General features: G+C 38.4%; 1 protein-coding gene across 6 annotated transcripts in view; it reads right to left on the minus strand.

The window, feature by feature from the left end:
- KIF21A (kinesin family member 21A) overlaps positions 1 to 16,741 on the minus strand; it is a 91,662-nt gene that overhangs the window by 12,887 nt on the left and 62,034 nt on the right. For 2 of the 6 annotated variants that reach the window (XM_063323402.1, XM_063323400.1), the window contains 8 exons: positions 15,388 to 15,553; positions 14,849 to 14,869; positions 10,779 to 10,839; positions 10,504 to 10,558; positions 8,905 to 9,122; positions 4,804 to 4,914; positions 2,456 to 2,494; positions 303 to 439 (listed from right to left, as the gene is read on the minus strand). In XM_063323402.1, coding sequence (XP_063179472.1) covers positions 303 to 439; positions 2,456 to 2,494; positions 4,804 to 4,914; positions 8,905 to 9,122; positions 10,504 to 10,558; positions 10,779 to 10,839; positions 14,849 to 14,869; positions 15,388 to 15,553 — 808 coding nt within the window. Of the gene's footprint in view, positions 1 to 302; positions 440 to 2,455; positions 2,495 to 4,105; positions 4,235 to 4,803; positions 4,915 to 8,904; positions 9,123 to 10,503; positions 10,559 to 10,778; positions 10,840 to 14,848; positions 14,870 to 15,387; positions 15,554 to 16,741 lie in introns of all 6 variants that reach the window. The other 4 variants (XM_063323404.1, XM_063323401.1, XM_063323405.1 and 1 more) reach the window with 3 other exon arrangements.

Genomic DNA, 16,741 nt, shown 5'->3' on the forward strand with positions numbered 1-16,741 from the left:
CTATTACTTTGCATTGCATACCATGTGTGCACATGTTTCCATGATTGGTTCCACCGTATCACTCAACAAACGTTAATGTTATTCTTGAGAGTTACTTTTTTCCACTACAAACAGATACTACCCATTGGAATGAAAAACTTGTAGATAATTACTGTAAATCCTTCTCCAGCTTATGTTGCAAAATATATCCTCGCACTTTTCCAGCGTGTTTACAGCACCAAGCACAAACTGAGACTTTCACAATACTGCAAGTTGTCAAAGCAGCCTCTAAAGGCAGCACAGATGAATGAAGCTTGCCTAACCTTTAGATCCAGTAAAGAGAAGATCATCAGTTGCATCCACACAAAGCACAGCCTTGGTATGTCCTTCAGCTGTATAGATACACTGAAGCGGAGATGATCTGATGCATTTTGAAGCAGGGTATGGGTTAATTATCCCCCTAAAGGAAAAAAAAGAGTGTGAGTTGGGCATAGTAATAGACACACATCAAAATAATTTACTTTAGGGAAAAAATTAATCTAGTTTTCTTACATGAGCAGAACAGCTGAATGCCTTTCATAAACTATGTAAGATTTTTTACTGTTTAGCGTCAACAAGCGTCAACTCTGGACTATCAGTTAAAGGAAATCACATGCGAAAACAAACAAATGAAAAAGACAAGATGCTGGGTATTTGGTATATGGGAAAGACTGCGTAATGCTAAAAGGACTGGAATGCTTAAAATTCCTGGATTCTTAGGACCAACCTTAAGACTGCAAACTGCATAAAGTCTAGTTAGTCTAAATAGCACATCTGAAAAATGGAGCAAATGTAGTGTGCACTGCCAATTCCAAACAGCAGGCATTTTGTATCAGCTGCCTTCTACAGGCAGGCTTGGAGAACTGCTGCGAACTTGGTTGCCAAAGTAAGGTTCCTACTGCACCCTGTACCCAACACCACACTTGTACTCAAACGGCTAAAAGGAAGTACGGTTGGAGTACAGATACCCCAGAGGAATCTTCCTGGGGATTTGTAGCTAGTTCTGTGGGGATGCCATAAGACTGTAACTCAGCCTCAAAAGAAACCAACCAAACAAAAAAAACACACAAAAAACCCCCACCAGCCAACAACTCATCACCAAACAAAAGTTATTAGAGGTCTAAAATACCACACACACAACTGCACAGACACAGACCCCCGCTGACTTCTGTGAAGTGTAGAAAAGCCTCAAGGTGATGCCCACAAACATGCAACACAACGCTGTGACCCAACCAGCTTGCAGCTAAGACTGACTGTCCTGTTCTTCTGGGGATTACACATATGACTGTGAGAAAAAGGAACTAAGCCATAGCCCTATCTCACACAAAAAAAAAAGAAAAAAAAAGTGTCAGATACTTTAAGAAAATGTAAAAACTCCTTATTGCCCAGCGGCTTGCTACAGAACGGAAAAAGTCCTTCCTGATACTATCTAACTTTGTGACAATTAGCTGGTTTATCTAGTATAGTCTTACAAGTTAGATGTCTCAGGACGTCTTCATTCATATAATTCATTAACCCACAACCCTTTTACAGATTTTACTAATATTAATATTGCCTTAAATTGTTTGACATTAACTTCCTCATTTTGGAAAAGCATTCACCTTTCAATCTGCACCTTTTTACGTTTTCAGCAATACAGGAACAATTTACTTTATTATTATTATTATTATTAATTTAGGTCTCTATGCTTTAGTTTTCTAACACCAGACAAACCTAATATAGTTTTCTCTGTAGTATTCCCCAGTGGATCATGCTGTCTCTAGACTGAGTTATTCCTACTGCTGTTCTCACCCACTCAATTCCCTTGACAAGCCATGTAAAATACATGTCCCAGAGTTATTTATCTACCTCTGTGCAGTACCCTGCAATCTACAGACAAATAATGCTACAATGGCTACAATGACCAGACAAAGCCACCATCACATTATTATTAGCCCTTTGATGGCCCTTCTCTTGATAAATTAATTTTCACTTAGTACCAAAATCCAACATGAGTGGTGACATTTCCTTCATCTCTTAAGCCACTGTGGGTTCTGTCAGAAAGACAAAATAAACAACCTACTAATTTTTATTTGCACGAGGATTTAATTTTTACTGACCAAAGCATACAACTGAACAAAAAGAGAAGCACGTAAAACCTAAGAAAATGTCTGCTCCTCTTTCTTTAAAGAAAAGAGAGAAAGAATATCCCTAAGGAAAGGTTTATATCATATTTCATTTAAAAAGGAAAAATCTGACAGGCTCAACAACAAGAACATCCTAAAAAAGGAAAGGGGGAGACATGCTTGACCAAAATTTCAGGTTTTAAAACTTCCATCAAAAGCAAAAGAGATACAGTACACAAGTATGAGGAAAATTCATGCAGCAAAATGAGATTTTCTAAGAACTGGAATAACTTCAGTGAGAGATGCCAACAGAAAAGAGAAAGAGAGAGTACCTGTGTACCTCCGACAGAGAGGAATCACTTTCATCAGACCTACAATCAACAGTGGTGGAATTGTGAGGAGAAAGAATATAGGTATCAGCAAAGTAAAGCCTCCATTATAAGAAGAACAAACAACAGCATGTCCAGTTCAGAAAAGCAATGCAAATCCACATACAGTACACAGCATTGCTCAGGGTATCCTCTAAACTCCTGATAATGGAGGGGGAGAACAATAATCTTAAGATAGCACTCTCAGTAGTAAGCTACACTGGTAGACTCTCTCAGCCCAAAAAGCTGAGTAACACCAGCTGAGCCATTTCTTATTTCCCAAACAATTTTTTTTACAGAAGCGAAGGCAACAAAGTAAAAGGAGAAGATGGATGCATAATTTAACCTCTGTAACATAGTGCTTGTTGAAGATATCAAAAGGAAAAAAGATAAAAGATTTCTGAACATCAATGCCTGTTAAGTGTAGAAGAAACATGTAAAGTGTTAATCATAAAAAATACAAATATTAAATGTAATGATAGCCCACTGAAATAGGAACAGTAATTTGCAGACAATCCTAAGTTTAAAATCCTTCATCTTTCATTTTCAAAAATGTTTAAAAATACAAATGAGAAAACACACAACAAGGAAAAAATCCCTCCCCCCCCCCCCCATGCCAGAGACATGAACATTTGCAGTACATCTTAAGATGTCCTTCATTTTCAATTCAAATCAAACAGATTCAGCAGGTTCGATTTGACTTCGAAGTTAGTCCAGAGAAAATGAAAAGGGTTAGCTGGGAGTTAGCAGTAAGATAAAGGTAACATAGCTAAGATAAAGAAGTTACAAGCGCAGTTAAACTACTGGAAGCCTTGCAAGCTACTGCTTGGTTACTCTGTAGACCACTGAAAAAAGCCCACAGTTTTATAAAAAAAAAAACAATAGCATAAACAGACAAGAGCAATTTCTCGTCTTGCTACAGTCAGAGCTAAAGGTTTATATAAGTTTGAGGTGTGGTTCATAAGCACCCCATGGCACTAGTATCTGTAGTGAAACCTGCAGTAAAGATTCTGCTCAAGTCAAGTCCACTGTAATTTGGAGTAAGGCTCCTACAGGAACAGATGCCTAACATGCCAGGAAACCGAGCTCTACTTCTAAATGAGGTATGAATATCACCTCCTCCTCCAGATCACCTCCTGAAGTCAGTCTGTTCAATAATATGGATAATCTCTGAACAACCGCGTTCCAGCCATTTCAACATCCCATCCTCTAGGGTGCTGTTGTGACAGCACTCAGAGCAGCACTGGAATAACTGAATAACTGTCAAAAGCGCTATTTCCTAAATTGTCAGCTAAATCCTACTTCCAAGTGTAAACACACACACAAATACACGTACATCTAAGAATTCTACCATTCTTGTCTATTTTGGGTTTAAAACTACAAATACCAGACATAGCCTAGAAAACAGGAAACAAGGTTCAGCAGGAAATTGCTTTTCTTGAATTTTTACAATGATTCCATGGAAGTTTAAAATATTTTCTTTGAAAACTACATGAAAACACAAGAAACGTCTCCTCCTGTCTTGCAGGGGAAGGGAAAATATCTAACAGATACTACACTGAGTGCACTTTGCAATTCCCTGGTTGGGGGCTGAGGCTTCCCTCTGTGACTTACTTATCCTGCTGAACTGATGTGTTTCCCTGAGAAACAGTAAGACGACTAAAAACATTCATTTCATTACGGGGCCGGCTTGGTGGGGAAGTAGGAGGTGACAGACTAGCCTCTGGGGCTCCAGAATCTGAGCTACAAGAAAAAAAGAACATCTTCTTTAACAGGTTATGAATGGTTAGAGAAGTTAAATTCAACATGCCTCAAATGTTAGATGCTCTTTTCTTAAGCAAATAAATAAAATTATTAATGCCAGCTGCAGATGTTTCCCAGAAAAGGTAAAAAGCTTAAGACTACAAACTGCTGCAGAGTGCAAGGTGGCACAATGTTCAAAGTTTATGTGCTAACAGTGAAAGCTCCGGCCAGAACACACATATGTAAAATGAAGAAATTCTTATAAAACTCCAGGTTTTTTACATAAATTGATGACTTCTGTTAAAAAAAAAAAAAAAGAAAAAGTAATTTGCAAATGCTCCAAAGGACATTTCCTTGGGGCTCTGCTCCCAAGTTATTTTGTACAGAAATACAGAAAAATATTCTGGCAAAAAAAAAAAAAACCACACACAGAAGTCCAACAGTGAATAATTTCACTGCTAACTATAAAAACTGTCCTAGAATTAAAGAAAGAGAAAAAATTATTTTTCAAGAAAATACACCCATGGTTTAAATTATTTCAGAGGAAAAGAAATTTAAAAGAATCTTACAGTTTCTGTTCTTTTGCCTTTGTCTTTTCCACTGTTTTCTCATAGGCTTTTCTCTTTGCTAGAGGTGAAGGCTCAGGTATCTTCTTCTCTGACAGAGATGGCTGCCTAGAACTAAAGCAAGAGGAATCATTATCTTACTTTAAGGCCCTTTGCAAACCTGCTTTTCTTACATTAGCTGTCATTCTCCCACTCAGATTGCAGGTTTCAGAACGTGCTTAATCTACTATTGTCTCTCTTGAATCTATGGCTCTACATGTGTTCTCACATTTTAATATAAAAATACACCAAGTTTATTACCTTTCATAGTTCATCAACATATAAAGAGCCAGATATTGAATATGCAATGGAGATCGACTAATTCAATAATAAAAGGGACTGACAAAAAGAAATACAGCAGAGTATGCATCTCAAATTAAGACCATGGAAAAGATGGAAGGTCTGACTAAGGTCTAAAATTTCAGATTCCACAACTTTCATCTACAATAGACCACTTCCAGACATGAAGAACAGAGAAATCACGATGACTCTTACATATTAATCAAACTTTGCATTAACATATTCATGCTTCAATATCAAATTCAAAACTAGGAAATGAGAAAAAGTATTTCCCATTGACAGCCTGACTGTTATAATATTGCTTCTCTTCATCCCCCCCTTCCCTTCTTCCTTGCTTTCCATCCCTCCTTTGTCTCTCTAGTTCTTTCTCTGAAATAATTCCAGAGTGCAACATTAATGCTGACATCCCAATGTCGTCATTTCACCACACTCAGATAAAAAAAAAAGAAGGGAATCTGGATGGTCTCCACTCTCCTGAACTCTCATTTCCTACTAGCTGGGCAATCAGAAAAGCAACATCTGCTTTGATTTATCCTCTTTTTCTTGTGTTTAGAAGTTGTTTCTACTAAAATAAGGACCAGAAACACTTGCTAAAAGAGAAAGCAGATTCTGAAAGTGCTTTTGTGCCACACAATTTTATTAAGCAGACAAAAGTTCACTTGGCAGGCCACCTGCTTGACACAGTTACTAGCATCTGGTCTCAGAGCTCTGCAGGCTCTGGATTTACATAGCTGCAACTTCTCTGCGTGAGAAAAGCTGTACCAGTTTCCCTTGAGAAGGAGTCTGTGCTCTATAAAATCCATCTGGGGACTGGCACGCAGAATAACATGGTTTACGAAGGAAAGCACAACCAAGAACAGCTATTGACCCAAGTAGCCGAGACCATCTCAAGAGATCACATGCACACTGAACACAAGCCCTAATTGGAAGGTGAAGGTCCTACCTGTAGGACCTAGTGCCAGGAGTTGTGTGACAGCCCTGGATTCCCCCCAGGCTCTTCAAAGGATTTGGGGGGGAGCGGGGGGAGAAGCCAGGGGGAAAGGAGGACAAGTCTGGTTTTGCACAAAAGTCTAGCAGTTAAAGCACACAAAGAGAAGGGGAAGGTGGATTCAATTCTCTCCTCAAAGCCAGAGCACCCATTTCTCTGCAGGCTTCCCTTACCTCTAGGCATACTCTGCAAAGAACATAAGAAGAGGTGGAACAGGACGCACACCTTCCCTCACTTTATGATGGACCAGTATGCATTTAGGAATGCAGAAGTGCTGGGGTCACAAGGCAAATCCTATGATCAGCCTGATAGCTAGATCTTTCAGCAGGGATGACAAACTTGGGTTACGGTTTCCACTGCCGTGGTCGCCTATGTGTCTACTGTGCAGCTACTACATTAAATAAACCACAGCAGAAACTGGAATCCAAGCTCCTCTGCCTCACACCAGCGTCCCACATACTCAGAAATGGAACCAGCTAACTCTCACTCTCTCTCTGTCTCCCCCTTGAGCCTTCCATCTTTGACTCCACAGTGGCACATCATCAGATGTAAAGAGCATGATTATATTATGAATTCTTTTTGTAAGCCTGGAAATGCAGGTATTATAAAAATGCAGCAGTCGCACTGGAATGAACTTCCTAAGCATAGATGTAAAACGCAGGTGCATGATGTCAGTGACCTGAATAAAAAGGAGCAAGACACACACCTAATTACAGTTTCCAGTGCTCTTTTAGATTTCCCTGGATATCAGACATCTGAACAGAGCTGACATAAGACCTACAGGAGACTACTCTACTCCAAGCATATCAAAGGACAATGGCACTAGCCATCTTTGTAAACCGAATTCCAACTAAACTAACTGTTGCCCATGTGCATTTATGTGCTTCTCTGAATCACCACAGATCTGAGAAAATGGCGGGTGGAAAAAACTGCGTGGAGCAGTTTGTACATATGCAGACACCTACATTTGCACCTAAGCATAAAATTCATTTCTGTCTCTTCCAGAGAATGCATATTTTGGATCACTGTTACTGCTTCTACATCCCCGAATGCCACCTAAGTGGCACAAGGGAGATAATGTTCATTGCAGATAAGACCATGCTCTGCTCCAGGAGAATTTATTACAAGAGATATGATGGCACTACAAGCCCATATAGGAAGGCCTGATGGCTCAAAGACAACCTTTCTTCAACAGTGACCAGCAAAACCAGCAACAGTGCATAAAGTATACTGCTGAGTTCTAGTTTTGGAAAAAGCATCTCAATTACAGTGAGGAAGTCACTGCAGACTGATTGTGGGAACTTTTGATCACTTATCTGCTAAAACATGATCAATAACAAAACGAAATACGCGTGAGGCCTGCTGCTGATTGAATTGAGTTACTGACAGTGCATAACTCTAACGCTCACAGAACAAAGTTTCAGGAAAATCTTGGTTTGCCTTGTTGCTGGCTCACTTTCATAGATGGATACATTTTAGAAGATGGAGTGAGACAAAAGCTGGTATTACCTGAGTCCTGGATGCCAGGTCATAACACTTGACGTTTTAAATCCTGAAGCTTCAAGAGTCTCTAGTGATCTCACACTAACTGCTGAAACAAGTGGGTTTCTCCACCTATCCTCATCCCCAAGAGCATTCTTTCCAAGCAGATTCTACTTGTAAAATGCACTGAAGCCATCAGCATGGGTTAATAATTGCTGTCAGCAGTGTTTTACTATTCATGATTGCCACCTCAAGCACATGCTAGAAATACGTAGTAAAAATAATACTCATTGCAAATGTACATTAGGTAGAGACTGCTGTAAAAATATTATGCAAATAGGAGAGATGGATAGCAAAAGATGCATAATTCCAGAATCTGTAACACAAAGATAGCTATGGGACACAGTTTTTCCATATCACTGAATGTGGCAAGAACATTCAGTTTACGCATGAGTTTGTGCAATTATAGGAGCTAGTACCTAAAAAGCCAAGAAAAGGGTCTCTAGCAGTGAATGGCTAATAACCAACAGTGATATTGGTAGATATAAAAGGAACAGCAAGAGCAAGTGAAAAAAACCAAACAAACAAAAAAGAGACTGCATGAGAGAGACCTGCTGGCCCCAGTGTAAAAAAGACAAAAAATAGTATTTTTAATTCTATTTGGCATCAAGTAATACTTTCAATTAGTAAAACTGTTCTGCAGGGAAGTGCAACCTGCAAATAGAAAGGATTTTTGAGGATTCGTAAAATCCAACACGTTTCTTTCAACTTTATACTTGCATACTCTACTATTGTATAGATGTCTTCGTTTTAAGCATGGTCCACACAAGATGACCCACAGAAAGATTTTACGTAATACTTAGGACCATATACAGATACTGTTACTACATCATATAAAGTCTTTGGGTTTTTTTTTTTTTAATCTCTCTGCTGTTCTAAGCAGATTCTCACTACCTCCCTAGAATGCGCATTTCCCATAGCACTAATAAAGCCAAGTATCCAAGGTACTAGGTGGGATTTTCCCCCTACCTAGGAACAAGGCTACAATAATTGTACTATGATAAAGCAACTTAACAGAACTTATATCTTCAGTACAAAACACGTCACTTACAACAGTGCATTTATACTTTCTAGAGTAGTGATGGTAGAAAAGAAGGAGGAGCTTTGTCAGTATTATTTAGTAAGCTTAAAGTATATCAATCTCCTTTGTAAAATTAAACTAATAGATTACAAGAAGTTGGCAACATGCATTTTTTATAAGCAAAGGATAATTAGTACAGCATGGTGAAACTTACATGCTGCCTATCTTAGAAGGTAAGCCAGATGGTGGGGGAATAAACTCTCTGTCCCTAGCAGAGGTATCATTTGTGTCAGCAGCCATCCCACTGTCTTGGGTTTCTGCGACTGATGCGAGAGGGCCAGCTGAAGTAGAGTCTGCGGCACTAGCATCAGAGACTAAATCACTGCTGTCTGCATATAGCAATTCCATCTGGGTAGTGGTCCTCCGGCGGGCCTGGAGACAAATAAAAACCAAGTTGTGACTTAAGCATTTCATGGTATGTGTCAAAAGTGCTACATTTAAGCTTATTGTTAGCTGGTAATTAGCATCCCCCTCAATTCACTTAGCAACTACCTTTGGAAACTAAATCAAGGACCTCACCTCTACTCTTTGGCAGCAATTTCAGAGGAGGCAAGTCAAATTCAACAGCATGAAACACTGATTTGACAACTGGTTTCCAAGGATATCCTTTCAACCAGCTACAAGTACCTGTCATTACTACAGGAGTATAATATTGTTCTCCTAAGGTTTATCCAAATGAAATGTTATAAAGCAGAGAGAAATAAAGCAAAGTGTGAATTTATATAGCTACAATTATATTGGCATGGCTTCTTACATTGATGCTTCTTCTGATATAAAAAACCCTGCTTCTTACTTAGTTTATGTCACTTCAAAAACAGTTTAAGCCAACATGAATTAAGATTTGCTCAGCATTTCAACAATTTGAAAACAACGGAAAACCTCACAAAGGAGCCAAGTTTTGTGTAACACAGTCATTCTTAAAAACCTGTTAGGTTTTTATACGTGTTACGTGTGATGATGTTGTGAAATTAAGATCTATTCCTCAGGGAAAGAAAGGCTACTGGAGAAGATGAAGGTCCAGTCTGAACAGAACCATTACAGAACCGACATGTTTGTTTTATGCCAACATTTTCAAAAACTCGCTCACTTTACCTGCCCAAAGAGCTGCACACCAATGCACACTACTAATAATGCGACAGCCAACCAGGGTATATCCCTCCAAAGCCAACTACAGTTAGGAGAGTGGAGGTTAAGCTTTTATTTACTTTGCAAACTTGGTTTATGCTCCTGTGAGCACAGAAGCAAAATGGCAATCAATGCACATGTTTCCAATTCCCACTGCCATTAATATTAAACTGCAGACAGCCTAGATATAGTCCTCCAACACCAACTGTAATTAAGAGCCTGGAGGTCAAATTTCTATTTATTTTATAAACTTCCTTTACTTTTCTATGATCACAGAGGCAAATCACAAACAATAAGCATGTTCACAGTTCCCACTGGCATTAACATTAAACTGCAGCCTAACTAATGCTAAATTGCAAATCTACTCCAGTTTGGAGTGCTAGTAATTGGAAGAATGTATCTCTTTCTGGAACTGCAAAAATTCAGCCACAAGATATTGAAAAAGTGCATTTTTATCATTGCTTCTCAGAGAGAAGTATAAGACAAAAGAATATTACATACAAATCCTAGTATGTCATTTCACCTTTTGCACGTCTTTGTTCATTAATGTCTCCAGAGTAAAGCAAGAGCATTCCCCAGAAGATGCCATTAAAGTATGAATTATTGTTATTATCGTTGTACAGCCTACCTTGCTTTTCGGTTTGACTTCACCACAAAGCTTCAAAAGATCCGAAGACAATGAACTAAAAGAAAATTGCATCACAGTTAAAAAAAAAAAAAGCTCATATTTTTGCCAAATATGTATTGTTATTTGAGTCTTTCTACTGAAATGCTGGGCAAAGTGGAACGAAACAATATCAGAGATATCTTCTAATAATGTATACATGATGCATTATACTAAGAGTAAATGACAGTGTTTTTTCTAGAACCAGATCCAGTTACTGGTTAAGAAAGTTTGCTCACCTTCCTTCTGTCCCAGGACTATGCAATGGAGCATCCTCATCAGTACTATCTTCCAAATTTTCTACAAAATTTCCAAAAGAATAATGTTAGTCTGTCCATCTACAACAGGATGTGCAAGTTTTAAGTGCTATACAAAACAGCTCAGACAATGTTGAATGTAGATGAACAGCATATGAAAGGCAGGGATTTTCAAAATATCTCAACTATTTGCTAGCCAGTTCCCATTGAGTTTTCCTGGCATCACTTAAGTTTTTTTTCATACAATCTAAATAAATCATACGCCTAGGCACACTGTGCCAAATATGGTCCTCTTTTTTTTATTTATTGCAGCAGAGCGGCAGGGGTGACAGAAAACCACAAATAAATTCTAGAAGGAAATCTGGAAGAAAGAAGATAAAGCAGAAGAAATTAACTGCAAGACAGGATGTAAATCAATGATCAGTAAGGATGTCTCTCCCTCTTTTTTTTTTTTTTTTTAATCTTCTTACTCTAAGAGAGAATCAGGCTGGTTATAATAAAAAAAAAAACCCAAACAACTGTATTTTTAACTAGCTAGTGAGCTGAGGCTCAGCCTCAGCTTATATAAAATGGCACCATTTGGACTGACAAGAAGCAAGCACTTTATTAGTATGTAAGCATTTAGATTTCAAAGGATGATGCCACCATTTATTACTTTAGAACTGCTTCCTAAAAAGACATTAATTGTATTGAAGTTAATTGTAAAATGAAGCATTTCAGTAGAAATGCTCTTGAAGTAACACATGTACACAAACCTGTCCACAAAAGACAAAACCAGCATGCACGTCACACACTAACACTGTCAAACATCAGATCAACATGTCTGCATGCAAACTGTGCAAAACATTAAGCTGAGACAACCAGTTCAGGGCATATGTAAAATCAATTCCAAACTTTTGGGAAACCAAATCCCCTAACTTGCATATTATTCTAACAATATATTTTAAGCATAGATTAAAGACATAGGTAATACATTCCTGCAAGTAAAGCCCCTTATTTTTGAACATACTCATGAATTTCCATTACATCTCTTCTTTATTATTAAAGACACTTTATTTACTTAATTTCTGCCAGAAAGCAGATACAATTTGTAATGCATAGAACCAATATATTTGGCACCCATAGTAAAATAGGTTTGTCCATCTATACGTTTTAAGTGCAAGTTCATGCTTTAGAGAAAGGGAGGAAAGATACAGTGTCCAGCTGAATTCTGAAGAAGGAAGGAAGGAAGGAAGGAAGGAAGGAAGGAAGGAAGGAAAATGCTGCCTTCTTGTGTATGCTACATCTAAGAACGTTTCCTGAAATAAATCAAAACCATACATCAATCTAGCACCAACACCAACAATGCACTTCAGAGGTACTTAACTGCTGTATTAGTTTTAACAATGTAACCTTAACTATCAGAAATACAACAGTATTATAAAGAAAGCGGGGTCACAGAAATAGCACTCTGAACTTTCTTTTTTTGTTCCGTTCTGGATTTGAGCCCACATTAAATCTTTTCTATACACATCATTATTCTATGTATTCCGCAAAAGAGGGGATCTAGAGTACTGCTCCTTCTAGCAAGGCACAAAAGCAGCATCAATAAAATATGTTGTTTTTTTTTTTTAAATATATGATTCATATCAGGGTGATGTTACTTCACCCCCTTCTCAAAGAATTTGCGATCAGCTTTTACATGTAACAAAGTAGAAAGAGTGAGATGGCTACAAAAGATGGGATTTTATTTGTAGGTTCACACTCACGGGACCTGATATGTACTGATATTTTTCTTCAGTTTGTCTGCAATTCAGCACAGAAAGACTGCAGGAAGCCCCCAGATAGAACGCAGCACACGTAATCAACAAAAGAAAATGAGAAGAGACAGAAGAGAAAGATTCTGTAAGAAGTCCTGAGCGAGCAGAGATTAAAAGGAGCAATAAAGTTAGTACTGCTTGCGAGGAGCAGCAGAGATGACTGCTGATAGACCAATGACCGAAGAACAGTGGAGAGCATTTGTGATGACTGGTCTTCATCCTTATGCAGAGGCAACTGGACAGTAACCAGTACAATGCAGTACACCGGCACAGTTCATCCAGAAAAAGTGATGTTTGACCAGCCCTCACAAGATCTGTATGTATGTGGCTGTGAGTCACATCCATGAACGTCTAGATGTCACAGGTGGGAAGAAAAAGCAGCTCCCACAACACTCCAGCAACGCTTCAGGACTCAAGTTTGTGGTCATGTTAATTCTGCACAAGAGCAGATGGGATAGTGAATGGCAGCTAGTTTATCCCCACACAAGGTAGGTGTGCATTCAAAATCCATTCTGAGGGTCAAAACCTGAGCCTGTGATGCGCTTTGCTGCAGACTGAACCCTTTTCTTAAGTCTACACTTGAATACAGGTGCACAACTGTATTGTTGTGGGGGAATGCCCAAACTTGGGGGATGCCCAAACTTCAAGCCAAGCATGTCCAAATGGCTAAGAACTTCTGAATATATCAGAGCTGAAAGAAGGCATCAAGGGAGTGGCTAACAAGCAGCTCATGACAAGCACGCGGGAGGCGCAACCCCTCTGCTTGGGATGAGGTTGACTGGGTACCGCCCCTGAGCTGTCAGGCAGCCTGGAGAAATTGGTCTCTGGACCTGCTGCCACCCACACTTCCACCCCTGGGAAGCGTGCCAGGTTACCAGGGAGCCCCTGCACCAACAGAGTCCCTGCTGACCAGCTGGCAGTCCCAGCCTTGAAGCCCCACTATAATGGTGTCTGAACTTGCAGCTCACAAGATTTAGCCACTAGTGATCTACAAGACACAAGACGGTCAGCAGTTTGGATTTCAGTGTGGACTGAGGTTAGTGTGGCGTATTCAGCCAAGAAACACCCACAGTGTAGTTTTCTTCCTATAAAGCGTTAACACAGTCCTGAGTGGCTTCGGTGTTTTGAAAGGTTCAGTTCATGCGTGCAAAATGTTAAAAAGCTTCTTTAATGAGATATAGTCTACTAAAATTGTCATGATAGAGGTACTGTTTCAATGCATTTAACAAGTGTCTTTCCACTGCTCCAGATGCTGTTAATAAGTAAAAGCCTGTCCAGATCTAAGGAAAATGCAATGCTAACTTCCTGGATGGAGAAGCATCGTTCTCCCTCCAACAGCACTGAACACACACACACGCACACACATTAAGGGTCTATTTTAGATACACTGTGATACTAATAACCATAGAGGTTCCTGAATAAATAATGGCCTCATGCAGCAAGATGCCCTGACACAGATCTTCAGGTGTCACCTGTGAGGAATCTGGCAAAGTTCTCGCCAGTTTACACCAGATGTTGATGTATACACTTTCAGGCAGTCTTGTGCTTTTGAAATGTTTCAGATGCCTATGCAAATTAGCACAGGACAGCATAATGGGATTAGAAGTAATAACAAGACAATACAAAAGGAATTGTTACTGACATCATGAATATTTTTTTTCACATTTCAAACATAGCCAATTTTATGTCTAGGAGCAAGGGAGGGGAGAAAAGCATAATTTATTTGGAATCATTTCAAAGCAACAACAACAAAAGACTCATCTCCTCAAAATCAGTGAAGTCAGTAACTAAACCCCAATTGAAAAAGTGAGATATAATCTGCATTGTGTAAAATATTTACATTACAAAATAAGCTGTCAGCAAAACGTGAAAAATGGCCTGCACGTTAAGAATTACCTTTTTTCAGACCTAAAAAGATGAGCAGAATTTGTCACAACTACAGCAGCAGTATATAATGAAATTGCTTTATGTAGTCTGAACATACTATAGGTTCGTAAGCAGTAAGTCATAAATTCAAAATACAGCTCTGCTTACTGTGTTCACTTCTTATCTGACAAATCTAACTAGCATGAGGGCTACGGGTGACTTCAGAAGGGAAGAAATGCTCTGTAAGCTCATGATAATGAGTACATTTACAGAATAATTCATGCAAACTTCACAAACTCACAAATTCTAAGATGCACCAGTTAGTGAACATGAATGAATTAGTAACTCATGCAGCTGTACAGTACACAGAAAGCTAAATATACTTACCCAACGGTATGCTATCTAGGTCTGTGTAAATAACAGCAACAAGGAAACAAAAGCAACACTCCAATCAAAACATATCCATTTATAAAAAGAAATAAAACAAAAATACCCAAATGTACTCTAAATTTCTCTTAATATCATCTCATGAGAAGTAGAATAGATGCCGTAACAGACATATGATGCCACTCTCAAAATCACTAACATATGATGATTGAACAGGATTGCATACTTAGAATTTCACACTCAGAAGTTAAAGTCATACCAAATTGTAAATGCATAGGTCTTTTGTAAAAATAACAAGGAAATTATTTGAATTTTAAAAGTCCTGATAATAAAAAAAACCAACTTGTTTCCTACATTTCACTGCCAAGGGGATATGTTTAAAAATTACATACATGCACATCAATTGTGAAATAGAGTTTAAGATGTTAAAATACAGCATCTATTCAGAAAAGAAATAGTCTAGAATGCCCAGTACAGCATGCATGAAAGGCAAATGTGACGTGCAGCTGACTATTCAGAATACAAGATGACAAAATTACCTTGCAAAGCGTGACCCAGCAAAGCATCAAGTTCAGGATTTAACTCAGCTTTTTCTTTTAGCATATGAAACAGCAGCTGGTTTTGAGTAGCACTAGTAATTTCTATCTGCTTAAGGCGTCCCTCAAGAACTTTAATCTGAGCTTCTTTCTGAGCTGCTTGGAGACCCTAGGAAAGAGAAAAAAAGAAAAAGATGACACATGCTTTATCACAAATCTTTTGTTTACAAAATGAGAATTGCCAAAACTTTTTAAAAACTACAAACACAACCAACATTGCAACCTTCCTCTCACATCCTAAAGATCAGATGTCAACCGATCACGTGTCAACCAATGGACTATTTTCTTTTTTTTTTTTTTTTTTCCTTTTTCCATTTAACTTGTGTTCCTCGGACTCTGCTTTGCAAATATGTATGTAGTGACTAAGTTGGATGTGACTCCCAAGGACAATTCATAGATTCTTTATATTTATTTAAGAGCAGCAAGCATCTGAGAAATCAACACCTCTGTGTTTCACAAAGTACTTGTTTTTAATGATTACCTATGGTGTTACTCACATTAATGTTACTCTATAACAAACAGCAGAAAAACCAACAAAACAAAAAAAACCCACAAAACAAAACACACCCAACACCAGAACAGTAGTCTTTTCTACAGAATCGCCCAGTGAACTTTCAACTTCTGCTGAAAGATCTCAAGGCCCAACTTAAGAGAGAATCCATTCTAAGGAAAGTTCCCCTGGGCACATGGATTAGTAGGCATTTTTTAGTTGCAGAAAACGTAGCCAGGGAAATTTACAAGGAATAGTTTCCAAATAGAAGCAGCAGCAGGGGAAAATGAAGGTACAACACATCTTCTCAAAGACTTGCAGGATAACAGAGGACTTTGAGTGCCAGCACTTGAGAAAGAAGCGCAGTACTATAGACTTACACATTAAATTCTGATTTTATCATGAACTAAAATAAAATATCAATAGACATATTTTGCATGTGGAAACAAACGACAGAAGAGACAGCAGGCATGACCAATTTTACATGAAAATGTACCTTCAGTTTTTCTACACGATAATTACTTATGACAAAGAGGAGAAACACCTTCACATAATGGAGCTTTTTATCATGATAAGCAGAAATTGTTAACCGAGTAAGTCAGAGGCAATTCTCTCATATTAACTCTGCTGCAAGAAATCAGATACCCATTCAGCCCACCCAAGGGCTGAAAAAAAATCAAAAGATTGAAATTCTGAAATTTGCAGAAGCCAATGTGATTGTGTGATTTTTCTTTTCCTTTTTTTTTTTTTTTTTTAAGAAAAACAGTATGAACTTTTTTGATTACCTGCATAATGATGAATCAAGAA

The sequence above is a fragment of the Chroicocephalus ridibundus genome, chromosome 1 (assembly GCF_963924245.1).
Source record: "Chroicocephalus ridibundus chromosome 1, bChrRid1.1, whole genome shotgun sequence".
NCBI lineage: Eukaryota > Metazoa > Chordata > Aves > Charadriiformes > Laridae > Chroicocephalus > Chroicocephalus ridibundus.